The 26,631-nt window shown below is 39.1% G+C and overlaps 1 protein-coding gene across 1 annotated transcript; it reads right to left on the bottom strand.

Moving 5' to 3' along the window:
• Positions 1-144: 144 nt before the first annotated feature.
• On the bottom strand, positions 145-26,631 carry RIOK3 (RIO kinase 3). The gene is made up of 13 exons (XM_043558453.1): positions 26,244-26,631; positions 18,830-18,945; positions 18,083-18,228; positions 17,881-17,988; positions 17,554-17,663; positions 15,813-15,956; positions 15,027-15,154; positions 7,717-7,914; positions 5,885-6,044; positions 4,394-4,474; positions 4,218-4,307; positions 2,775-2,882; positions 145-1,830 (listed from the first exon to the last, which is right to left on the bottom strand). Exons 1-13 carry the CDS (start codon positions 26,304-26,306, stop codon positions 1,723-1,725), a joined length of 1,560 nt encoding a protein of 519 aa, XP_043414388.1. The 5' UTR covers positions 26,307-26,631; the 3' UTR covers positions 145-1,722.

Raw genomic sequence — 26,631 nt, 5'->3', positions numbered from 1 at the left:
TTTACTGAAATCTAAATATGAGAAGTTGAATGGGAAAAAAACTGCTTAAGATAGCTTTGCTTAATTTTATAAAGAAGGGGTAACTTGGTGCCAGGACATAAGTTAACATAAAGAACAGTAAGAAACCACACAAAGAACCAATTCTAAAATGCTCTCTTCATATTTAATATCTTAAAAAGCATGTTCACAGCACACTCCAAGAATGCCACACAGCAATGGTTTGCTGCTCTTTGTCAAACAGAGTATGTCAGAAAACAAAACAAAAAATTCTTTAAATGGTTCATGGTTTTTAAAATTAGTTCTCTGAAATTTCTGTAAAGCCAATAATCACCACTCATCTAAATCTTTGTTTCAGAGTAGTAAACATTTCAGAAATGTAATGAGTCTATCCAAAATCACACTTCTCTGAAATGCAGTTAAAAGCTATGTAACAGAAACAAAAATAAATATTTTTCTAGAAAGAACATATTTGGCATCTTAAAATAACGTTAAAGAAGCTTTCAAGTGTGAATGATGTTTAGATTTTTACTTTCCAGTACCAGACAGAAAGTTTGGGTTTTCAGTAGCAAAAAGTTTGGGTCTTTGAAGTCAACTAACTTGACTTCAGTAACAGGAGGAATGATTACACTGTAGTTAATGAACTTCAATCCTAACAAAACCAATGTACTTCTCAACTATAGTGTTTGATTTATATAAGAAGTGACGTCCAGCCAGTACTAAAAATTATTGAGTGAGGCCAGTTCAAACTGCTTGGTTAATTTGGTGCACACATTATTTTATACATACTCTTCAACATGTGACTATTTAATATTTCTAATTAGTTTGCTCTATTTCAAAATCAGTCAGTAGACAGTCTGAATGAAATGTAAATAGAACTTTGTTTCACTGATTTCATTAAAATATGTAAAACATGGTTAATTATTATATTCCATCGTTCCGGATAATTAACATTTTCATTATAAACACAGAGCAGTTGCACCATGAATTCTACCCTAACCACTTCACCTAAATGTAGAAAAATTTAAAGTTAAACTTAAAAACTCCGAATAGTTAAGAAGTTCTTACATATTTCTCTCTTTCAGAGACCTGTGATGCCTTGTCTTGGATAGGAATATGGAAAAGAAAAATTCAGTTCATATTCCTGATGTAACAATAAACTTCTATTTCTGTCAGTCATTTTACAACCAAATTTCCATTTCTATCACCTACTAAAGAGAAGAAATTTTCCTTTAGAATCACGGTCACAAGCTGGAAAAAGAATTGAGAAGGGCTAGTTTTAGGCCAATAAAATATTTGAGGGAAGATAGAACACAAAATGGGGAGGTGAAAAAAGCAAGTACGTTGTAATAAAAGTCTCCCTTGTAAACACACCTGTCCTTTCCTCCCATGTTTGGAAACGTTACCTAAATTTTAAAAATTCTCATCAAAACATTTTATGCCACGATTCCTATAAAATCAGGTTGGTTTCAGCTAGATAAGCTGTAGCTGTTAAAGAATTATATTATCCTGTTCATAAGACGAGAGGTAGTGACATTTTATTCTCCCAATGCTGAGCTACAAATTCCACACATCTGGCATATGGGTTACAAGGGGGAAAAAAAGCACAGAAGCACCATTGTACACTCCTCATGTTTTGGTATTTCAAGTCACCCATAACTTCATTTGCCATTGGCAGCTGACAGTCACCACTGTGTAAACAATGGAAAGCAGTGGGTGTTGGTGCTATTCATCATACAGGACGGGTGGACCTCCATCATCTTTCAAAAATGAAGCAGCTTTTCTTCCATTCTTCTGAACATGATCTTCATTCATTTTCTCCAAAGCTTCTATCTACAAAACACATTGAATCCATTTGTCAAAATCTTACTTCACAGAAACCACACTTCAGATTGAACCAGCAGTTTTCTCTTCCTAGGTCTTTCCTAATGACGCTGGCCTTGAATTGGAATTACAGTATGTGACACATACTACAGCATGACACGTACATGTGTGTTTTTTTACTTGATTACATTGCTTGAATTAATACTTAGTATCTTTATCAAGCTGGTAACTAGGATCCTGTGTCTTACTGTGTACTCTATAAAGCTTTCGGGAAACAAGAAAAAGGAAATTCCAATGTTGGTTCAACAATAGTGTAACTCCTACTTACTGAGCAACTGTACTGTGCTAGATGTCAGCTATACCATCTTCCTGTTACTTCTCCTCTGCCCTTATGTTCCAGCACAGCTTGGCCAAATTCAAATACCTAAGGAGTTCTGCAACAGACTCCATAATCATTCTCTGCGTTGGTATACTGTCGGGAATAATTAGCTATTTCACTTTTTAATTTTTGTTCAATTTTAAGAGAACTTCTCTGGAGGCAGGTTTTTTGTTTTTATGCTTCTATAGATCCATACTTCAATTACTGGGTATTTCTAAGGGCGACCACTGCTAACTTTCTATATTCAGTTAAGGGCGGGACGATGTGTTACTGTTTTCTGTATCACCCAGAGTGTCCACCAGCCCACCTCCTCATTTGTGAATAGAGGCACAGAGGTATACTGGAAATGATCTTATTTGTCCATCTTAATCAAACTGTGAACTCCTTGAAGAAGTGTTTTGCTCTAAGTCTATCCTAGGTTTTAAGCCCAGAAAGGACCAAAACATCTCAAGGAAAGAAAAATCTCTAATTTCGCTTTTGAGAAAACAGAAGAATAAAATGAGCTCTCGGTTTCAGCTATCTACTCCATCCCATGCTTTATTAGCAAGGTGAATAATAGCCGCACACCATTTACCTCAGCTAAGAAATCAGCTTCATTATCTGCTGAGATGTTGAAGCCTGAAACAGCATTAAAGAGTTCTCGTTCACCAAGGGCTTCTTTTACTCCTCCTTTCTGGAAAAACTAGTAAAGAAATATAAATCAGTAGGAGATGTTATAGCAAGGCTCCCTTGGAAACAAAACACAGGGAAGAGTGTACTTGTAAGATGCCAATGAATTCCTTCCATAATTAAAAAAATTTTTTTTTAATGTTTATTAATTTTTGAGAGAGAGAGAGAGCACAAGCAGGGGAAGGGCAGAGACAGAAGGAGACACAGAATCCGTAGCAGGCTCCAGGCTCCAAGCTGTCAGCACAGAGCCCGATGTGGGGCTCGAACTCACAAACCATGAGATCGTGACCTGAGTTGAAGTCGGATGCTTAACTGACTTAGCCACCCAGGCGTCCCTTCCATAATTTTTTTAAAGTTTATTTGAGAGAGAGAAAAAGAGTGAGAGGGAGAGAGAGAGGGCACACACAACCAGGGGAAGGGCACAGACAGAGGGAGACACAGAATCATAAGCAGGCTCTTTGCTGTCAGCGCAGAGTCCGGCATGGGGCTCAAACTCACAAACCGTGAGATCACGACTTGAGCCGGAATCAAGAATTGGATGTTTAACCGACTAAGCCACCCAGGTGCCCCCCTTCCATAGTTTTCAAACCACAGATTTCCCCATTTCAAGTTTAACTATGTTGCTCAGGTTCTACTTGCTTTTTGTCCTCTCGTACACATGCAGGCTGCCTTCTGGATTTAGTTTGTCACAATACACCTTCCATAGCTATAAACGAGCAGTATATATAAAATTGGGTGGCATTGCTTTGAATGTGTAGACTCAAAATATTCACTAAATCCCATCCATGAATTAAAATCTTCAAGTAGGTTCAGAAATTATTTCCAATATGAAGTTATTCTATCATTTAGAAAGACCATTCTTATCTGAATCTGCGGCTAACAATTAGTTTCCCTTAGAAACAGCAAATAAACGTGACCCAAATGTATGATTACGGAGTTTTACTTTCGTGAATCTGTTTACCTCATAGTGATCAGACAGTGCCACTAAGATGACTACTCTCCTTTTAATGGTAGTAACACTGGCAGTCAACATGTAGGCTTACTAATACCAGCTTCACTTAAAGCACTGTGCATGTATTAAAGATCTACTTGACTGCTTAAATATCTGTAGTCAAAATAAAAACTTACTCCCTTGCAAATTTAATTCAATAGCCCAAATGTGAGACACTCAATCAAATTGTTGTTGAAAATGAAATCTGACAAATTGATCTTTGTATCCTTATCCTGAAAGCAGTCGGTAACCAAACCCTTCCTTCAATTTCTAAGAATATGACCATTGGACTTATCTTAGGAGAAAAATATTTGAAACTGTTACCTCCTATAAAGAAATATTAGTTTACATGCTTACCTGTGAGACATTCCTACAGTCACGGAACAAGAACTCCAGGCCATGAGGATGAGTTGGTTCCACCGACTGACTGACGTCAATCAACCAGACCTATTTACACGTAGAGCATGTGTTCAGGATACATTCAATAATTTACATCAAGATATTTAGTATGGACAGTAACAAAATGTACTCACCTTCCCAGCATGCCACAGCATGTTATACTCACTGAGGTCGGCATGTACAAGGGTACATTCATTATATAACTGCTGCATCAACTGTGAAGAGGCAAGGCACACATTTAGGGTGTGAGCAGTAATTCTAAGTTACCTATGCAACTAAAATGTCTATGGCAACCAATAATTTCTCGAAAAAGCAAAACTATTTCCTCTTTACTTTGTACAGTCTAAGACTGGGTGGGGGAACTCTAAGACAATGGAGGGAATGAGTAAGACACTCTATTTCCTTGTCTATGTGACAACAACAAGGTCAGGAGATCAAGGGGCAGACCAGGATTCCCACGGGCTAAGAAAGCAGCCATGTTATGGTCACTAACCAGAAGATCTAAAAGCCGCTTCCCTTTATAAAAGTGGGTGAAAACTTTTTTCACCTTTTTATACAAAGTAGAAAGTACTTCCCGCCAGACACATTAGGGAAGAGATATTCTTACAAATTAAGTGGCATTACATACTCGTTAACTGATTTTTGACAGTAGAAATAAACATTAATGTTTTATTTCTCAGCCTTGCTAGAATCAAATAGGAAAGTACATCATTCCTTCATCTCTTCCCCAGCCCATAGAATCCAGAAAAATGAACGTGATTTTCCTTTCAATATTTTCCTATTGGAAGCAGAGAAAGTTGGATCATCTCCCTAGCTCTGTCTTAAAAAATTATTTGGTAACACTTTCATATTTACATCAGCTACTGTAGGATGTAATGCTTCGTGCAGAGACCACATAAAATGCATAGAAGCTTCTCTATTGAGGAGACTGACTGGCTCATTTGGCCGAGCATGTGACTCTTGATCTCAGGGTTGTGAGGTTAAGCTCCACATTGGGGTGTAGAGCTTAATCGGAGGGAAAAAAAAAACTACAGAGGAATGACAACAGTATTAGTAACATTTTCCTAAGCTGGGAGGACATCAGATGAATTCAGTTGCTGTCCTGAAGAATAAATGGCTTCAAGATTCCTGACATGTGCCTTCCAACTCTAAGACCTGCACACTCTCAAGAAGCCACTTCCTCCCGTCTTCAGTCGTCCCCAGCATTCTTAAAATGAGGCCAAACCTGCTCCCCACCCACTTCCCAACAACAGGCATTTTCTTAGCTGTTAAGAGCTAGGACATTCAAGAAGGCATACAAACTAACGAGGCATGGCATCTGCTAAATGTGGAAACGTTAACTTCTATTTAATATACTGTTTTGTGAATAACAGCTTCATGCTTCCATGTCACTAATGCTAACCAGTGAGTGTTTGTGGACTCCTTAGGTCTACGATTTTTCTAAAGTGACTCAAGACAGCAGCATATTGATATAAAGACAACTCTCCAATGTTAATATTCCTTTACAAACTTCAGTCTGTCCTTGTTACATCACCTTAAAATAGTACTATTTTAGGAAATTTTTAAGGTTTAAACAAAATATTTTTAAAAGGTGGCATGTAAATGCTGTGAAAAGCACAACTTACATGAAGAGTTTGGTAGTAGGCTTCTTTCATTTCTTCACTACTGAGCTTTACTTCTTTTAATTTAGGGGCTGGAACTTGATCATGGCCAATAAAAGACATAACTAAAATGTGTTTCTTGAGTAGTACAACTGTTGGACAGGGAATTCCAGCTCTCTGCATTCTACACAGAAAGAAATAATTAAGGATGTAAAAATTAGGAGGAGAGAATATCTCACTTATTCAACAAATATCTAACAAGGGCCTGCAATGAGCTGGTACCATGTTCTACTCAGGGGGTGGGAGGTGCAGAGATAGTAAAACAAAGCCTCTGCCCTTACAGAGCACATGGACTGCTAGAAGGCACAGACAGGTGAGGAGACAATGCTGTGTGGCACATGCACTGGCAGAGGTGTCGGTAGGAGCTATAGGAGCACGTGGCATCAGGATGGCTTAGTGTAAGAAATAGGTGAACAGGAATTAGCTAGATTAAGACAGTGTGGGGGGCATGCTGGTCTAGGGCTGGAAGCAGCTTGGAAATGCATGGAGGCATTCAAGAGCACGGTCCATCTGGGGAATGTGTATCAATCAACATAGATGATCTTGAATGAGAAGAAGGGCAATGTGGGTTGAGGTTACAGGTGGGCCTCAGATCAGAAAAGGCCTTTGAACACTAAAGGCTATAGGGGCTGTTGAAGAATTTTAAGAATGGCAGGGATGAGATCTCAGAAGTGTAGGAAAGAGACTGGTGGGCGGCAACACCTCTGAAAAAATTATCCTATTTAGACGTCATACTAAGTAGAAGAATTCTGCTACTAATAAATATGAATAATTACAGTTGAGAGTAAACATCTCTAGAAAAAAGTAACTAAAATTAAGCTTTTAATGGATTAAGATATGAGAAGTTTTATTAATGAAAAAGATTATTACTATGTTAGTTGGTTGACAAAACTAACTCTTTAATTGCTTAGGGAACTGAGGAACAAGTCTAATAAATTAAAACAAAATGCAATTTGGTCAGACTCTGCCCCAACCAAATTAACAAACATTAGATGTAATAAACATTTTCTGAAACAATTATTATTTATAATAAGCTTAATTGGAAGCTGAAAAAAGACAGCATATAGACATATGAGAAAATGTCTTAGGCAGAAAATGACTTTGTTTCCCTCAAACTTTACTGAGGAAAGAAAAAAGAAAACAGCTTATTCATCCCAGAAGTATGAATTTGGGGCATGCCTGGATGGCTCAGTTGGTTAAGCATCCGACTCCTGGTTTCAGCTCAGGTCATGATCTCATGGTTCTTGAGTTTAAGCCCCACATCGGGCTCTGAGCTGACAGTGTGGAGCCTGCTTGGGATTCTCTCTCTCCCCCGCTCCCCTGCTCATGCTCTCTCCCTCTCTCAAAATAAATAAATAAATAAACCTTTTAAAAAAGTATGAATTCAGGTTATATACAGGGTAATATTTTCTTACAGAAAGCCTCATTAAACACTAGAATTTCGGGGTGCCTGGATGGCTCAGTTGGTTGAACGTCCAACTTCAGCTCAGGTCATAATCTCACGGTTCGTGAGTTCAAGCCCTGCACTGGGCTCTGTGCTAACAGCTCGGAGCCTGGAGCCTGCTTCCAATTCTGTGTCTCCCTCTCTGCTCCTCCCCTACTTGCACTGTCTCTCAAAAAATGAGTAAATATTAAAAAACCAAACCAAACCAAACCAAACCCTAGAATTTCAAGGCCTTCCATAATTTCTACAAATAAATTTAAAAGCAAGCATGACTTTTTTTTTGCCTGGCTGGTAAACCTAATACAGAAACATAATTACCCTAGATAACTTCTAGCACAGTGATTTTCTTTACCTTGTGAGATTGTGCATTTCTTTTTCTGCCCACATGCGGATGATCTTACGTGGATTTAGTTTACTGAAGCGATCTTTAAACCTGAAATCATCTTTAATATATTTGTCACGATTCTTAAACTCATTAAGGGTTGTTTTAAATACCTTGATGGCACATTCTGTAGGTATAACTTTACTATCTTCCTTTTCATCTTCCATGCTAAGTGGAAAAAAAAAAAAATTAAGTCAGTGTAAGTTGCCAGCTCAGAAGTAAAACAATTTCAAAATAAAAAATCTATGATACAAAAGTAGATCTACCTCATCTAAGAATGTCAAACCTTGGTGTTTTTTTAAGCTTTCAAGTTTGGGGTCTTAATAATTAGGATTTGATTTCTTAAATAAAACACTTTCAAATAAACTGCCAACCAGTTTTCAATAACCCATAATAAAATAACCTTTCTTAATGACAATGGAATCAAACTTAAGGAACAACAAAAACACAGATGCTTTAAAATAGGCTACAATCTACCTGGGATGGTTTATAGGCAAAATTCAATAAAAGCAACAAAACAGAACAGCTTTTTAAAATGTCTCTTTCACTTCTAGCAGATAAAAAGGTAAGCAAAGGGGTCCTTGCCCTATGAATATGCAAGGAGGGGCGTGAGACAATACAAGAAGTACACGAACAGGACAGGTCACTTTGGATTGGGAAGGCCAGGCAAGGCTGCAGGATATTAGGTGGCAACTGAAACAGATGGGTAGGATATGAACAAGCACTGTCACAGTATTATCACAAGCAGAGTTGGAAACCATAGGACATGTCTGAGGAATAACAAACACTATAGTTAAGACTTGGCCGGAAAGAGTAAACGAAAGAAGTCAGAGTTAAGGGACAAGATGGAGGCAGATGTGTGCAGAGCCCTGCCTGCCTGGGTGAGAAGCCTGGATGTATTTCCACAGGTGGGAGGAATCATCAAGGGCTTCACACACTTCATGAAGATCAAGTCAATGATAAGGTCAAGATGGAAGGGGGCAGAAAGAGTCCAGAGGTGTGGAACCTACTTAGGATGCTAATGTAATGCCCCTCAATAGTAAGCCAGTGAAGACTTGAAACACTGGTGGTGGCAGTGTAAACAAAAAGGAGGACAGAGAGACAAAATTTACCTTTAAATATGTGTACGGATGTTAATCTGGAAAAGAAAGGAACTGTATCTCCAGAGGATAAACTCTAACTCAAACTCCCAACCTCTTCCTTCTGTACTATATTTTCCCAGCTGATTCCTCTTCTGCCAGTTAACCTCAGAAGGTCAGAGTTCTCCAACTGCTTCTCCTTCTGCCTTCTCTACCTGGGAAATTTCATTTAGCCCCCATGGCTTTAAATATTATCTATCACAGGTAACTCCTACATTTCTACCCCTATCCCGACTCTCTCCAGAACTTCAGGCCCATTTACCTGACCCCTACTTGAATCACTCGGATGTCTAGCAGGCATCTCAAACTTAACAAGTTCAAAACAAAATTCTTGTTAACTGCACCCTGAACTTGCCTTTCTTCACACTCTCATCTCAGTAAATGGCACCACCCAGCTGCTCTAGCCAAGAATGTACCCTCTCACACCCATCTAATCCAACAGCACACACTGTTGACTCTTACCTTCGAAGCACATCCCTATGGCCTCCAATTCTTTTCACTACACCTCCTCAGTCCAAAACCACTGTTCTCTCTCATTCAAACTACAATAATTTTTTAAGGGACCTTACTGCTTCTTCTCTTACCCTCTTATCATTCATTTTCCACACTACAGTCTGAGTAATTTTTCAAAACAAAAATCAAATCATAGCTTTGGCTCCCACTGTACTTAAAGAGCAGGCTCTTTACCCTGGATGAGAGGGTCCTACCTGATCTAAGCTGTTTACTTCTCCAGCTTCCTCTCTCCCCTTCACAACTGTGCTCCCAGCATGCTGGCTTTCTTATAGGCTCTCAGAGATACCAAGTTTGTGCCTGTCTTAAGCCATTAGCACTAGCTGTTCTCTAGTCCAGAATGTTCTTCCACCTGATCTCTATACTGCATCCTAGATGTTATTCAAATCTTAGTTTAAAAAAATTGTTTTTAATGCTTACTTTTGAGAGAGACAGACAGAGAGAGAGAGAGAGAGAGAGACAGCACAAGTGGGGGAGGGGCAAAGAGAGAGGAGACACAGAATCCGAAGCAGGCTCCAGGCTCTGAGCTGTCACCACAAAGCCCGACAATGGGGCTCGAACTCATGAACCGTGAGATCATGACCTGAGCCGAAGTTGGACACAACCGACTGGGCCACCCAGGCGCACCTCAAATCTTAGTTGAAATGTCACTCTATCAGATAAGTCTTCCTGTTCTAATAAACATAAGTCAACCAGTTGCTATGATGTCACCATATTTACCTACCATAACACATATTTGATGTTTTTTTGTTGATTTATTACTGTCTTGGTAGGGGATCAGGGTGGGGAGGAAGTACATCCTATCAGCTCACAGATCTTCCTTATACCATTCATGGCTATATCCCCACTACCTGGAAGAGTACCTAACACATGTTAGCTGCACAAATATTTGGGAATGGATGATTTAGTTTTCAGGAGACAGATTAGAGATTGTATACCAGAAAGAAATACCCAGTAGTTTAAAGGTGTTATAAACACCTCTGGATTTTGAGATAAGCTCCCTGTCACTGCAACAGTTTAACTATAAGGTAGATGAGACCCTATCAAAAATACCACTGAGGGGCGCGTGGGTGGCTCAGTTGGTTGGGCAACTGATTTCGGCTCAGGTCATGATCTCACAGTTTGTGAGTTCGAGCCCCGTGTCGGGCTCTGTGCTGACAGCTCAGAACCTGCAGCCTGCTTCAGATTCTGTGTCTCCCCCTCTCTCTACCCCTCCCCTGCTCACGCTCTGTGTCTCTCTGTCTCTCAATAATAAATGTTTAAAAAAAATTAAAAAAAAATACCATTGAGGAGATTCCCTATTCAGAAGGTATCTAAGATTCTAACTTATAAGATTCATAAACTTCCTTGTTTCTTAGTAAATTACACATCCCTCTGTCTAGCTTTTAAGGTCCTCCTTACCAGTTTCCGGTTTGCTTACGTGGTTTTATACCCTGTTACCTCTAAACATACATTTTCTATTCTCATTGTCAATCTCCTCATTGTCTAAACTTCAAGCCTCCCATTTTCAGCCCTTTTATTCGTTTAAAATAATTAAATATTGCAGATAAAGCTGAAGTTCCTTTTGTTTACCACCCTAGGTAGTTTTATTCCTTATTTCTTTATTCCTCTTCAAAGGCAATCACCATCATGAACAGTATCTTCCTACTCTTTCTAAAAAATATATAAATACTCACATACACAAGCATCTATGTTTAAAAATCCATGTATATTATTTTCTGTATAACTTTAAAAGTTTAACAGATGGTATACTGTAAATATTAAGCAATTAGCTTTTTGCACTCAACACCAGGTTGTTGTTGGATTTTTATGGGGTTTTGCCTACTGTTTACAATCCAGGTTGAGATCTAACTTCATCATGACCTCCTCCCTGAATGCGAATGGCAATGATACTGTTCTGTTCACTATTCCTATCCTGTATGAAGTCTCACTTGTGCTGCATGAAAGGGAGGTATGACCAGGACCTGCAGCGACCTCTAGAAGTTGAGAGCAGCCCCTACCTACCTGACAGCCAACAATAGAGACCTAAGTGCTACAGCGGCAATAAACTGAACTGTGCCAAGGGAAGAGGACCTGAGCCCCAGAAGGGAATGCAGCCCCAGCTGCCACCCAGAGTAGCCCTGAGAAAGCCTGAGCAGAAAGCCCAGCTAAGCCTCGCTCGCTGGAACTTCCAATCAACAGAAACTAGGAGATGATAAATGAGTGTTGTTTTAAGCTGCTAGTCTGTGGTAATTTGTTACATAGCACAGAAAACTAAAAACTTTAGAAGCATTTACTCTCAGGGCACCTAGGTGGCTCAGCGAGTTAAGCATCCAACTCTTGGTTTCAGTTTAGGTCATGATCTCAAGGTTAAGTAAGGAAACACATAAGGCTCTGTGCTAACAGCGTGGAGCCTGCTTGGGATTCTCTCTCTCCCTCTCTGCCACCCCCAACACCACTCTCTCTTTTGCTCTCTCCCTCTCTCAAGAATAAATATTAAAAAAAGTATTTACTCTCAGTTGTAGAAAACCAAATGCTCTCTAGTTTTGCTAACTTACAAATGCACAAGTACAGATTACAATACCAATTCTACCAGAAAGAAAGAGAGATCATTCATTATCATTGGGTATAATGGAAAATAGATAAAGGATAAACAAAGCAGTTGACAATAAAAAGGAATACAAATGGGTATAAAAGCACTTCCAAAAAATGTACAACCTTAATTATAGACAAATGCACACCAAAATATCAAAATAGTACTTTTCATCTTCTACACTGACAAAAAATTACGTTTGATATTACTAAGCATTAATGAGGATGAGGGAAACAGATTCATACTGCTGCATAAGTTAATTGACCTTCTCACAGCGCAATCTGTCGGTACCTACTGACGTTTATAGAATGTACAACAACTTATTTGATTTGACTGACTCATAGGGGAAATCACATTTGTCCTGCCAGTAAAATGAAAATATAAACACAAATTCAGGATTTCTGGCCTTTGGTGTGACATACAAGAAAAAATTCTTTTTAATTTTTAATAAATAAAAGAAAGATATGCTGCTTGCTACCATAGCCAGCTGGTATTCTCCATTCAATGAGGCATTCCACTATTTAACAAAAAGGGAAAAGAGTGCATACAGTCTTTGCCCCAGCAATTTCAGAACTAGAATTCAGCTTAAGAGGGGCGCCTGGGTGGCTCAGTTCTTTAAGCGTCCAACTCTTGATTTCGGCTCAGGACATGATCTCACGGTTCATGAAAACAAGTCCTGCATCAGGCTTTGCACTGACAGCATGGAGCCTGCTTGGGATTCTCTCTCTCCCTCTCTCTCTGTTCCTCCCTAACTCAATGCTCTCTCAAAATAAATAAACTTTAAAAATGTATATATTTGCAAAAGCACACCAAGGTAGATGTACAAAGATAGTCCTACCTGTGTACTCTATTACATAATTCTCTTTTATCAACCGTAACAGTTATTGCTATAATGTTCTCTTCTTGGCTATGCTATAAGCCCATTAACACACTGTAATGTACTGCTATAAAAATGGGATGGTATGAGCTTAGAAAGATCTAAGATATATTAACTGAAAAACTAAGATCTTGAATACAGAATATAATCTCTTTTGTATAAACAAATTAAGGGATATATGCATAAAAATTCCTGGAAGACTAAACTAAAAATCGTTAAAACATAGTGGTTATCTTTGAAGAAAAGACCTGTGTAAGGAGAGTTGGTAAGATGAAGGCTACTTTTCATTTTAATCCTTTCTGTAGTTTTAATTTCTACCATGAGTAATCTCCCATTTTAATTTGTGTCATTAATTTATATTTGTCTGGTCTTAGGGAACCCTGAAATAAAACTTGGGAAGAGGGCAATGAAGTTTAAAGGAAGAAATAAGTTATTTATTAAGATTAATATATACCAGGGGCACCTGGGTGGCACAGTCAGTTAAGCATCCTACTTCGACTCAGGTCATGATCTCACAGTCTGTGAGTTCGAGCCCCACATCAGGCTCTGTGCTGACAGCTCAGAGCCTGGACCCTGCTTTGGCTTCTGTCTTCCTCTCTCTCTGCCCCTCCCCTACTCATGCTCTGTCTCTCTCTCTCTCTCAAAAGTAAATAAACATTAAAAAAAATTTTTTTTAAAAAGATTTATACCAGACATTATCAAATTTATGATCTCATTTATCACCACAAAAATCCTATGAGGTAAGGGCCAGGTTTTTTTTGTTTTGTTTTAAGTTATTTATTTACTTTGAGAGTGAGCTGGTAGAGACAGAGAGAGAGAGAGAGAGAGAGAGAGAGGGAGAGAGAGAGAGAGGAAGAGAATCCCAAGCAGGCTCCACATTGCCAGAATGGAGCCCAATGCAAGCCTCAAACCCACGAACCATGAGATCATGACCTGAGCTGAAATCCAGAGTTGGACGCTTAACTCCAACCCGTGCCCAGGTAAGGGTCAGTTTTTAAACAAAGTTTAGTAATCTGCTCCAGATCGCATGGCTTGAAAATGTTGAGCTATTTTACCCTAATATTCATTTTTATCCTTTTTATTTTTAAACTTAACAGTATAATTCAACATGTGATTACAAATGTATGTCTCATCTAGAAAGGAAGATTAAATACTTAAGAAAAGCAAAGGCAAGGAGTTGACCAATAATCATTTGAATCCCCTTAAGTACACAGTAAATACATTCTGAACCTAAAAAGAGTTAGAATTCTGTAATCTATTTTAATGTTTTTGTTTGTAAATATTATTAAGGTAAAGGAATAACTGACGTGTAGTGAACCTTGTTGGTTGACTTCAATGGTAAGTGACTAGATGATTTTACATTCCTGGCTTAAGCGCAATCTCTAAACAGGCTCCACTTTAAAAAGTATCTTCCTTCTTCATGTTATTCTTGACTCATCTAAGCCATTGTAACAAAAGTGAAGTGGGTAAGATCTAAATAGTGTAAGATCTTTACAAGACGTTTCCTTAAATGATGCAAGCATTTTTTTTTCTTTTTCTTTTAATTTATGTATTTCTGAGAGACAGAGACAGAGCATGAGCAGGGGAGAGGCAGACAGAGAGGGAGACACAGAACCACAAGCAGGCTCCAGGCTCTGACCTGTCAGCACAGAGCCCAATGTGGGGCTCAAACCCACGAACCACGAGATTATGACCTGAGCCGAGGGTGGTCGCTTAACTGAATGAGCCATCCAGGTGCCCTGATACAAGCATTATTTAAAGTTGGTATTTCTTAAAGGATCAGAGTTACAAAGGCAAGAATCAGTAACTGATCTAAGCATACCCCACTCAAGCTGGTATGAAAGGGCCCCGTAGTAAAAAGACCATGGGTTTTGAGACAAACCCAAGTGCAAACTTTGCTCTGTCACTTACAGCAGCCTGTATGGGATAGTATAACAATAATGTAGAAAATATATATACATAGAAAAAAGACTAAAGAAGTCTATACAAATTGGTTAATGGTTATTTCTGGATGGTGAGATGAGGATGATTGCGTTTTTCCTTGTACACTCCTTATATTGTCTAGAGGCTTTCTACATTACCCTGCTTGCCATGTAGCACTGTTTTTGTATAAATCCATTAATACAGGGAAGAATGGGCTAAGATTTTATTGACATGATGGTACTGCATTTTGCTCATTTACCTCCCGCCATATGCATGAAAGACAACAGATTCCTTTCCTGTACTAATACAGCCAGTGATTGTCTCCAACATTCCAGAGTTGACCATTTTATACATAAGTAAACGTGTCTTAGGATCAACTGCTTTTTCCTGAAAAAGATAAAGCACTATAAATGAAAATAACTGGTAATAACAAAACATTTTCTGAGCCATTTCTAGTATCTAACATTCAAAACATACTTTTTACCTTTATAATTTACCTAGATGTATATATAACAGGCTCCTAAAAGTGTGCTGTCAAAATACAATTCACCTCTGCAACTACAACTCAGTGCCTCTGAAAGTGAATATCTAAAAGAACTACTAAAAATCAGACACTAGGTTAGTCAAAATCTTGTTTTATCTTTAAAATTTAAATAGCTGCTAGTGTAGTTACTATTGTTTTTGTTAACTTTTACAAATCACTTTATTCTCAAGATATTAAATACTATCTTCACTAACATAAAACATTAGAGATTAAGTTATTATAAATGTCACAGTATAACAGAAACCAATTTTTTCAATCTTAAAACATTCATATTCAAATTAATTATGACCACTAAAATGTTAGTTTTGAGTAAGTGATTAGTAACTGCTACATCAAGTCTGAAAAGTCAAGCAGCAAAGCTACTTGGGTTTTATTTATAACTCTGATTCGAAAAGTCAATCGCATGGAAAAAATATCAAACATGGAAGTTTTGTTTCTTCCCCAAATATGAAGTTTTCTAATATGAATTTCCCATCAAAGAAAAAAATTAAGAATATTTACCGCAGTAGAATGCTCCTTTTTCTCATGCAGGCGGGCACTCCGACGTTCTTCTGAGTAGGCATGTTGTTTTAAAGCATTGAAAACATGGTTCGATAGTTTTAAGTCCATTCCAATTCCATCTCCTACCTGAAACCCAGGTGCAAACTGCCAGAAAGAAGAAAATTAGCATCTGAATACTTTAAACCTGGGATGGTAATAACAAAAAAAACTACAGTACCAGTCTTTACTTGGAACAGGTTTCTTACTCAATAGGTGATTAGCCTACAAAAGCAGAACCCATAGGTATCACAGACAAAAAAAAAAACCAAAAAACAAAAAAACACCTCACTAAAAAACACAACAGAGAGCAAGGCTTTTTAAGAAAAGCACAGAAAATACTGAATCACATCTAAAAACTAAGGCATTTCTGCATATGCTTTGCACCTTGCTTTTACATTAGACAAAAGACACATTATATTTTGAAGGCTACACCAAATCTTACCAAAGAAATACAATCTTATAATGAATTATTTTTGAGAAGTGGGTTAGTATACAGCAAGCTCCGCCCACACCATGACAATTATGTTCTAGAGCTGCCACTGTCCAATATGGTAGCCACTAGCCACGTGTAGAAATTTAAAGTTAAATAAATTAGGGGCCCCTGGGTGGCTCAGTCGGTTGAGCGTCCCACTTCAGCTCAGGTCATGATCTCGCAGTTCGTGAGTTCGAGCCCCGCGTTGAGCTCTGTGCTGACAGCTCAGAGCCTGAAGCCTGCTTCAGATTCTGTCTCCCTCTCTATGCCCCTTCCCCCCGCATGCCCTGTCTCTCTCTGTCTCTCTGTCTCTCAAACATGAATAAATGTTAAAAAAAATTTTTTTAAGTTAAATAAATTAAAATTAAATTAGAAATTCAGCTCTTCAGCTGCATCACCCAAATTTCAAGTGCTCAACTGTCAAATGTGGTTACTATTAGTTAACATGGATATAGAATATTTCTATTATCAAATAAAATTCTACTGGAGAGGGTTGTTCTAGAGTCAGGTCTGGCCTATTTCTAGAATTTAATAATCAGTTTACAGGGTGCCTGGCTTGCTCAGTCAGTGTGGCGTGTTACTCTTGATCTTGGGGTTGTGAGTTCGAGCCCAACTTTGGGTGTAGAAAAAAAATTAAAAGAAAAATTTAAATAAATAAATAAAGATTACTTAACAAGTATTTGTGTTCTAAAGTCTAAATGTTTTCTATTAACCACAATATTTATAAGAGAAAGTATGCTAATTTTTCTTCTTTTTTCTATTTTATAAATTACATTTTATTTCTGATTTTGCAGAGATAGTTCAGGCACAAAGTAAAAAAATTCAAAAAGTATAAAAAAGTATGATAGAAAGTATTTCTCTCTCCCATTCCTATCCCCCAATCAACACTGTTCTCTGTTTCTTGGGTGGGGGGGGGGGGTGCTATTTTATGGAAAATAATATGCTAAAAAATAAATAGACTACTTTCCTAATAACTATTTCTTAAATTTAGAATCAATACAAATCAAACCAGTTTTCTTAATATTGTTTAGAATTTTATTCTCAGATCCATTCTCATTATGTCTGAGTTTTCATGGTACTGCTATATTATTATCTAAAACATCTTTACATCCATCCTTATGAAGGATATTTTTAGAAATTTAAGATACTGTACTTATGTAGAATCCCATGTTTTTTTAAACTTATACCAGTAAAACTCTTGATTGACAGAGAATACTTCCTGTAACTTACATTTTCCATTCTGGCTGTATTCTTTCTCCCACATACCACTTCATCATGTTTGGTGGTGATGTCTTTTCCTTTTCCAATAAAACCCTTTTTGGGAGTAGGAACTGGTTTTGCTAAAGGCGATTAAGACAAGCCAAGTTTATGTAAAAATAGCAAAGACTACATTGCTACATTCAATATTGTCTGAGAAGATATTTAAATCTAATAATAAGTTACAAATGAGATTCAAAGAGAAATGTAAAATATAAGGATCCACTGGAAATCTTAGTCTTCCTCTGTCCCTGTCCTATACCCACCCCCCAACTCCTCAGGAAATAAAAGCATCGATACCTGGTATGTAGGGATCATCACGAGTGTCTTGCCAGTCAACCTCATCCTCAGAGCTATCACTGTCTTCATAAGGATGCACTTTTCGATAATTTTCAAAGGAAATGGAAACTTAAAAAGGCAAAAACAGTTGAAGATGTATTTAGGAGGACATTACAAGCATTTCTTGCCACACAATGGAGTTGTCTTAATAGGGCCACAGTACCTTTGCTATCTCCATTGAATTTTTTTTCTTCACGCCTAAGCTGTGCATCATATTCTCTGTCAAATTCCATCTGTAGCATCTGGGCCAGCATTAGGTCGCTGGAAGTGTCAGTGTTTTCTCCAGTAATAAATGGTCCTTCAGCAACACTATTCAAAATAAGGCAAGAGAAACTAATATAATGTGCTTGTGTAAACAGATGCAACGGATTATGAGAGAAGAGTATCTTTTCACTGTTACAAACTGTACTGAAGAAGCAATGGGAAAAACTTGCCCAAATCATTCACCTTCTGTCCAGCTGCCTTCTGACTAATGGCAGGCACTTGTGAAAGCACTAACTAGGATTAAGAGAGCTACAAGAGAAAGCTAAATGGACTATAATAAAATACAAACTGAGACTCAAAATTCATTTGTTCTGTGTTCTGGAGAGAAAGCATATATGAAAAAATAAACTATAAACATTTGATCAAACCTGTATCCTACTTCAGTATTTGCTAATTTGGAGATCATGTGATTCAACTATTGTAATAACTAAAACCCAGAGAAACAGGGATTTGCCCCAGACAGCACTGACGACTAATTATAGAATCAGAACCAAAACCCAAATATCGGAGGACTCCCAGTATGGTGCTCTTTCTACTGCACTGCTTTTCAAAATGTTATTTCTTAATCACTGACCATGACAATCAAATCCTCAAACCTTTACAATAAGCCGCTAGACAAAATAGATTCTTTGTCAATTTTACTTACGCAACTTCAGGAAAAGCGGCAGCTTCTTCTTCTAACTGCAATTCTTTAGCCAGCTGTTCACTCATTACATCAGCCAAGGAACAAGATATTGTGTTTTGAGGGGTAGCCCATGGACACTATTTAAAGAAAAAGAAGGGGTTAATTCATAGTAATGAAAAGTACCTTCCAAACTTGAAAATAAGGCTATCTTTTGAGAATTAAACTAGTTAAAATCAACCCAAAATAAAGAATTACCTACTTATAGAAATCATCTTGGGGCACCTGGGTGGCTCAGTTAAGTGTCTGACTCTTGATCTCGGCTCAGGTCATGATCTCATGGTTAGTGGGATCGAGCCCCACATGGGGTTCTGAGCTGATGGTGTGGAGCATGCTTGGGGTTCTCTCTCTCCCCCTCTTTCTCTGCCCCTACCCTGCTCTCCCTCTCCCTCCCTCTTGAAAGAAAGAAAGAAAGGAAGAAGAGAAAATTATCTTAAAAGTAAAAAGATCTCCCATCTCAAACCTAATCAAGGATAAATGTAAACTACATTTGCCAAAAGCACTTTCTAACCTGTTTGGTAGGTGTGTCCTTTTTTTTTTTTTTTTTTTTTTGGTAGGTGTGTTTTTTTAGTTGAGGAGAATACCAGGCTATGATAGCATCACCCCACTACCTAATGAGTTCATATAACCATCCTTGTTCTGATTCCATGCTCATCAAATAATCTTCTGCTTTTAATCTGGCTTCCCATGTAGATTTCCTCTCTCTTTTTTTTAAAGATTTTATTTTTAAGTAATCTCTACACCTAAGGCGGGCTCAAACCCACAACCCCAAGACCAAGAATCTCATGCTTTACCGACTGACTGAGCCAGCCAGACACCCCTGTAGATTCTCTTTTAGGAACAGACTATACCAACTAGCACAATTCAAAGCCCACTCAGAAGTTATACCTCATTCTAATTTAAGGGGTAAGTCTTCTACATGTCAAAAGTGTGTGTCAGCCCCTCACAAGACATCTGGGGATATGTTAAAACAAAACTAACAATGACAAACAATAAAAACTACATTTCTGAACTATAAAAACTGAGAAGCAGTCTTGAAACAATACCACTGCAACAAAGCAATATCCTGTGAAACTCTTCTTGGACAATCAGCAAGTTGGCCTTTCTCAATGACATCACTATCTCAGCCCTCTTGAAATACAAACCATAAGTTTATCTTACAATTCCTCATTTTTGAGAAGGTAAGCTTTACTTAGCGGCAAATGATCACATTTGATAATCTAGTGATTAAACCACTAATATTGAATAACATGCCTAAATCTCTCTTGAACTGGCCCAGCTTTCTCTGTCTTCCTTCTGAGATTCTACTCCAAGGCATCACCCACCCATCACCAGGCTACTCTAAGAGAGTCCTAACTAATCTTTCTGCTTCTAGTCCTGCTTGTTTCCATTTTCCATACCACAGCACAATGGCTTTTCTAAAATGCAGATTTGATTAGTTGAGTTTCCTTACTTACAGCTCTTGATTGTTCTAATGTTTCCCACTGCCTTTAGGATGAAGTCCAAACTTACCCCTTAACTACTGCCAAGTGTCTAAATTAGGATATAGCATATGATGGATATTTGTTTTAGCCACAACACTTTCAAATCAAGTTTAGGTCCTCCAGCTGGCCTATGACCCTTGTTCAGGTTCAGGAATTGGTTAACATTGAGATTCAGGAATTGGTTCAGGTTGTTAGGGTAAAGCTCTAACAGGTGATAGATACCTATTTCTGCCTAGGTGAATCAGAATCAAGTTTTATCGAGCCTTATCCTGAGATTAATGAGATGCAGCAGGCTCCCAGCACATACCTATGTTAGCCTACTGCAGAATTATTTCAGCCTTACATAAAGCCAGATGTGGACAGAATAAAGGAGGCTTCCTCAAGGTCTGGTGTGACTTTCACTCACTCAGATCTTATCAGCAATTGAGCACTCTCCTGGTGAGGATTTTGAAGTCTGGAATCTTGAAGTTTTCTGTAATCTGGAGAATACAGCTCTCTCTTTGCCACATGACTTCTGCTGACTTCCTTCTGAATCCACTAGGTAGAATACATAATGCTGCCCCCTAACCTAGAAATGCCTAGTCTGATCAGTTTCAAAGTCCAGGTTCCAAAAGGTAAATGATTGTATCCTCTAACTCAGATCTGTCAACCACATTTTGCAATGACTAACAGCAGAATCACAGACAACATTGGAATATTCACTGTATGTGAATCACTTGCCTAATATGCATAACTTACATAGATTATTTGAGACACAGCAACTGCATAATTACAACATCACCCCCATTTTATAGATTTAGAAACTGAGACACAGAAATGTTTTTTTTAACCCCAAATAACACTGCAGATGGAAGTGCTGAGATTTGAACTAAGGCAGATTTTGAACTTAAGAAGCCGTCCTCAGTATTTTGCTATACTGCTTCCCTAATCACCCTGTGTTGGAATGTGAGAAGCAAACCTCTGTACTGCCTGCAGTAGGAAATCCAAATTCCTCAATGAGGAATGCTCTTCACAATTTGACCTACTTTATCTTTCCAGTCTCAACTCTTACCTACCCTATGCTCTAATAACAATAAGCATGTGCTAATTATGGCATACTTTCACCCCTCCATACCTTCACACATGCTCCTCTCGGTATATTTTCCTCCTTCTCTATTTTCCCCCAATTGTCACCAACTCCATAAGGCTCTTTCAATTTCATCAGACAAAACCAGATCCTTGCCTTTGTGTTCCCATACTACTGTGCACACACTGTAGGTCAGGACCAATGACTGTATTAATGTATCAGCCACAATACAACATGAGCCCCTTGAAGGGCAGGGTCTTCTCATTCTCAGAGCCCAGCATAGAGCTTCAGACATAAAGAGACACTCAGGTATTCACTGAATAACACATGCCAAAAAAAAAAAAAACCACTGGAAATATTTCATAGAACTGCCAGGCTGTCCCCAGGCTGTAGAGGTGTGATACCTTTCTACATCTCTACTATTCTAACATCCCTTTCTCCATCTTGAAATCGGCCCCTCTGGCTAGCCACTTCTGGTGCTTCTGTTTGTCAGCAATTAATTTTATAAGATGTTAAACAACGTATTATCTGACAATTTCTCAGAGGAGGCAATACCGACAGGGGGTGACTTTATTTTGAGGCAGAGACTGACTTACACCCAAAAGATACTGAACCAGAAAAAGAAACACATAGAGACCACAGAGCACCAAGATATCCTAATTGCCCACTCCTACTGATCTTGCTCCTTGAAGCCTTGTACTCTCGAGCTGTACTCCCCTTCCTTGTACCTCTACTGACCAGCTCAGCTGGGCTGACCCACACCAGGGCAACTTCCATGGGTAAAGGTAAATAAGGCTTCACAAAGGTTGCCCAAATTCCTCAAATCCAAATTCCTCAAACTAGCAGTCAAAAGGCCTCCATAAAAATTTTTGGGCTGTGTGAGGGACAGCTGCCAGACAGGGGGCAGTCCTCCACAGGCACAAGAGGTTCATCATCTCAAGGGAGCCTCTGATAATTTACTGGGGGCTCCTCCTATGCATGGGCACCACAGGGTGTATAGAGAGGAATCCTCTGTCATCATCTTGCAACTCCTTGATAAATCAAACACCCTCTGTGAATAGAGAAACTTTGTAAAATTAATAACAATAATAATAATAATAATAAATTTACAGAGATAGAGAGAAAAAGCCCTCCATAATCTTGCTGCACCGTCACTATCCAATGTCCTTTCCCATTATTCCCTTCATCAACATAAACTCCCCACAGCATCAAGATCTGATGAGAAACCCCACACAACCTTTCCTAGTTATAGTCATTCTGCTCTAAACATGACATCTATCAAGGCCTTAACCAGCTCTCTGATTCTTTCTTTCCTGTTTGCTGAAGGCCCCTGAGACTAGACCGGTTTTCCTCTCCTCTAGGAAACCCACCACTGCTCTGTGGAGTTCTTTATAACTACCACATTCTTCAACACCAGGATGGCTGCAGAGTAGAAGGAAATTATCCCCATTTCCTTCTAGCTCACAAAGATGCACCCCTAGCTGCTCATCCTGCAGACAACTGTGGGGAAGAATCAAGTAAATAAAAAACAGCAAACATGAAGGAGGCACGTAATAACAAAAAATTCAATTCTCAACTTGAAGCAAGCCAAGAGAATCATAACCCATAGGAAGGTCTCTTTTTTGCCCATGCAACTAAGAGATACAATCTAGATAGAACATTTAAGTGGTAATTTTACTTCTAAAGACAAGGGTCTATGGAAAACATCATCTGAGTTTATACAACATTAATTTTTTTTTAACTTTTAACGTTAGAGTACTTTTAGATTTACAGAAAAATTGCAAAGATGGCATAGAGTTCCCAAATATCCCATACCCAGCTTCCCCTGTATTGGTATTGTACATTTGCCATAATTAATAGACCAATATTTATATACTTGATTATTATTAACTGAAGTGCATACTTTATTCAGATTTTCTTAGTTTTTCTGTAACGTCCTTCTATTTCAGGATCGTTAATCAAGCCAGCACACCATATAACATCTAGTCAGCATGACTCTTCGGCTGGGAGTTTCTCAGACTTTGTTTTTGATGAACTTGACAGTTTTCAAGAGCCCCATGAATTAATTTTTCACAGTTCTCTTTCCAACAGAGCTACACATTTCCTCACTTTTACCTACAGTTTGCCAATTCTCCCTTGGACTATCCATTAAAAATTCTTTGTCTATAATACCAGTTAGGCATTTTATAACTGGCACCCCCAAGACCCGGGGGGAGGGGTCCCCAAGACTCTTTCAGGGTGTCTGTGAGATTAAAATTATTTTGTACTAAGACATTCTTTGTCTTTTCCACTCTTACCCTCTCAAGCATGGAGTGGAGGGGGGCCTAAGTGGTTCAGTCGGTTGAATGTCTGACTCTATTTCAGCTCAGGTCGCTGTCCCAGTGTCGTGAGATGGGAGCCCTGAGTCTGGCTCTGTGCTGAGTGTGGAGGCTGCTTGAGATTCTCTCTCTCTCTCCCTCTCTCTCTCTCTCTCGCCTTCTGCCCCTCTTCCTCTCTCTTCTCTCCCTCTCCCTCCCTCTCTCTCAAATAAAGAGTGTAGAGGGGAGTTTTCCAGTCTACATCAGATATGGTAATATCACTCTGATGGCTCCTGGAATGTGTACTTGTATATTCTTGCATTTTCCAAAATTTTCTAAGGTAGTAGGTTTAGGATATAAATGTGCATTTTTATTTTAAGATTTTTTTTTAATGCATATTTATTTTCACGCGAGAGAGTGTGCGAGAGAGTGCACAGAAGCAGGGTTGGGACAGAAAGAGAGACAGAGGATCCGAAGCAGGTCCTGTGCTGTCAGCAGAGAGCCCAGTGCTGGGCTTGAACTCATAAACTACAAGATCATGACTTGAACCGAAGTGAGGATGCTTAACTGACTGAGCCACCCAGGCGCCCCTAAATGTGCATTTTTAGAGATTAATTCAGTTTGTTCTCAGTACATCTATGTGCTCGTTAGCCATCTTTGATTATACCTGCTATAATCTACACATCTGTAAGAACATAATTTCTTCATATGCTTCAACTAAAGCATATACAACAGAGTAAAAGAAAAAAGGTCTCCTATTAAGTCAGATATTAAAGAGATTTGCAAAAATACAAAACAATACTATACCACTAATTTTTGTTTGTTTTGGAAAATGAAGGGAGAGGTTACATATAAAAATGCTGTTTGTATTAACACATAACAACTTTTATATCACTTAATAAAAACTTTCGTATGTCTGTTTTAATTTCTGATGTAACAAATATCAATAGATGTAACCAATATAAACAAAAATTCTTTGGGGTTCTCAATGATTTTTAAGAGTGTAAATTGGTCCTAACCAAACAGTTTTGGGAATTGCTGGCCTTTGACATTTTTTCCATTTTTCAAGACCTTCCTCAAATCTCTACCTCCTCCACTAAGCTTTCTGTAATTACTTAGGTCTTCCAAACAGTTAGAGGAGGAGAGGATTAAGAAATACCTGCAGCATCTAATTTTTACCCTGTGAAAATGCTGTCTTCTCAGCAGAACATCAATAAACCCCAGGATTATTTTTTTTGTTGAATGATGACACTGAAACTTTCTATTTCTGATGATGTATCCATAAATGAAAATATGATAACATTTTATTACTGAATTAGTTTTCTAAATGAAATTTGTTCTGACATTATGTATTCTGAGCAAAGTTTGTCTCATTTGGCATTTTTATCAGCCATTAGGTGCTTAAGTGGAGGAATTTAACATGTAAAGTACACATTTATTTGTATTAGGCTACTGATTTTGTCTTTTTATGTCTACTGATCTTGGCCTTGTCAACACGGCTTAGTAGAAAAAAATTACACAAAAAAACATGTAGATGTAACCACATCTGCCAGTGGATTCTCTTAATTCTCCCTGCAGTTGTATCAGAACTTTCATAAAATTAACTTTAATTAAACTTTCATACTTTTCTGAATAGCTAATTATTTCCCCTTGCTCTGTTAAGACCTAGCCTAAAGATCTAATAAACCGAGTGACCCTCTACACGGAACAAATATTCCGTGACAGCATGTGAAAAACAATTAAGAAGCTATAAAAGTTGGATTCCTTCACAACCTTAATTTGAGGAACACAACATCCCAACTGAAGCACTCTTGCTTTCAAGCAAATCCTCAACAAAGCGGCAGAAGAGTCTTTTCCTCCTTCTGATGAAACTATCATGCAGAGGAGCAGTCTGAAAACCAGAAATCAAACGTGAAATAAACGTAATAGTTGGCCACTACAGGAAAAAGCTTAAACGTTAAAGCCCAGACAGATAATGAGAATTCATAACCGCTTTGACAGTACGCAGTGTACGCGAGTATTAGTGTGACGGAGGAAGGTGCGCCTGGATTTACCATTTATTTACTACTTCAAAACCAAGAAACTGACTAAGGGGGAATAACCGCATTTGTCAACCTAAGGAAACAGCTGCCTAAATGGCCTTTCCTCGGTCGGGCTTTCTGTGCAGTATTCGGGCTGACTCACTTGGCCCGTGACAAACAAGATAGTGCTTGTTTTCTCTCAAACGTCAGAGTTTCTAAGTCAGCCCAGCCAAATATTTGCTACCGAGGTTCACAAATCAAGGTGCAGATCTGGAGAGAGACCAAACCGCCGAGAGTGGCCACTGGCAGACCCGGCCACCCTCCTAGCCTCCCCCATCCCACCCTGGCAGCGCCGCCCCCCGTCCCCACCGTCCGAGGTCGCAGGGGTCCCGCTCAGAACTTCCCCAGTCGCCCGTGGAGCCGTCTCCGTGCCTGTCACCCTCTCCGAGCATTCCGGGAGGGCCAGCCCGGGTGACCAAGGCAGGTGCGTCAGCCGCGACCGCCACTCACCTTGCTGGGTCCCCAGGCCGCTGCGGGCCCGGGCTCAGGCGATGCCACTCCGACCAGATCCATGTTGGAAAAGAAGCCAGAGACGAGAACAGGGAAGACAGGTGGCAGGACCGGGAAGCAGCCTCCGCCGAGGAGACAGGTGGCAGGACTGGGCGACGGGCTGCTGGTGCCGGAGCTGAGGTGACAGATGGCGGCGCGGCCGCGTCCGGAACTGGCTTTCTTCTCTTCCGCCCTCTCCGCTGGGACCGTCGCTTCTGATAGGCCGCCCGTCCGGGGCTCCCGGTTTTGCCTCGTTTCCCCGCCCCCGGCAGGCCGCACTTCCGGCCGCTGCCCCTGTCCCGGGCTGCCCTGGCCACTGGCTCTGTTTTGTGGTCACGGTCGCGCGTGC

Source organism: Prionailurus bengalensis, chromosome D3 (assembly GCF_016509475.1).
Source record: "Prionailurus bengalensis isolate Pbe53 chromosome D3, Fcat_Pben_1.1_paternal_pri, whole genome shotgun sequence".
In the NCBI taxonomy this organism is placed as follows: domain Eukaryota; kingdom Metazoa; phylum Chordata; class Mammalia; order Carnivora; family Felidae; genus Prionailurus; species Prionailurus bengalensis.
The sequence above is the reverse complement of the archived record's forward strand: the minus strand, read 5'-3'. Positions and strand labels throughout refer to the sequence as shown.

What these genes read in the sequence shown, in the direction of transcription:
- RIOK3 (XM_043558453.1), bottom strand. Translation starts at nt 26,306, where the DNA reads ATGGATCTGGTCGGAGTGGCATCGCCTGAGCCCGGGCCCGCAGCGGCC. An exon ending in CCTACTACCAAACTCTTCAT is followed by an intron (nt 4,475 to 5,884) that starts GTAAGTTGTGCT and finishes GCCTCTTCACAG; the next exon opens with TTGATGCAGCAGTTATATAA. An exon ending in ACTGTAGGAATGTCTCACAG is followed by an intron (nt 2,883 to 4,217) that starts GTAAGCATGTAA and finishes TTTCTTTACTAG; the next exon opens with TTTTTCCAGAAAGGAGGAGT.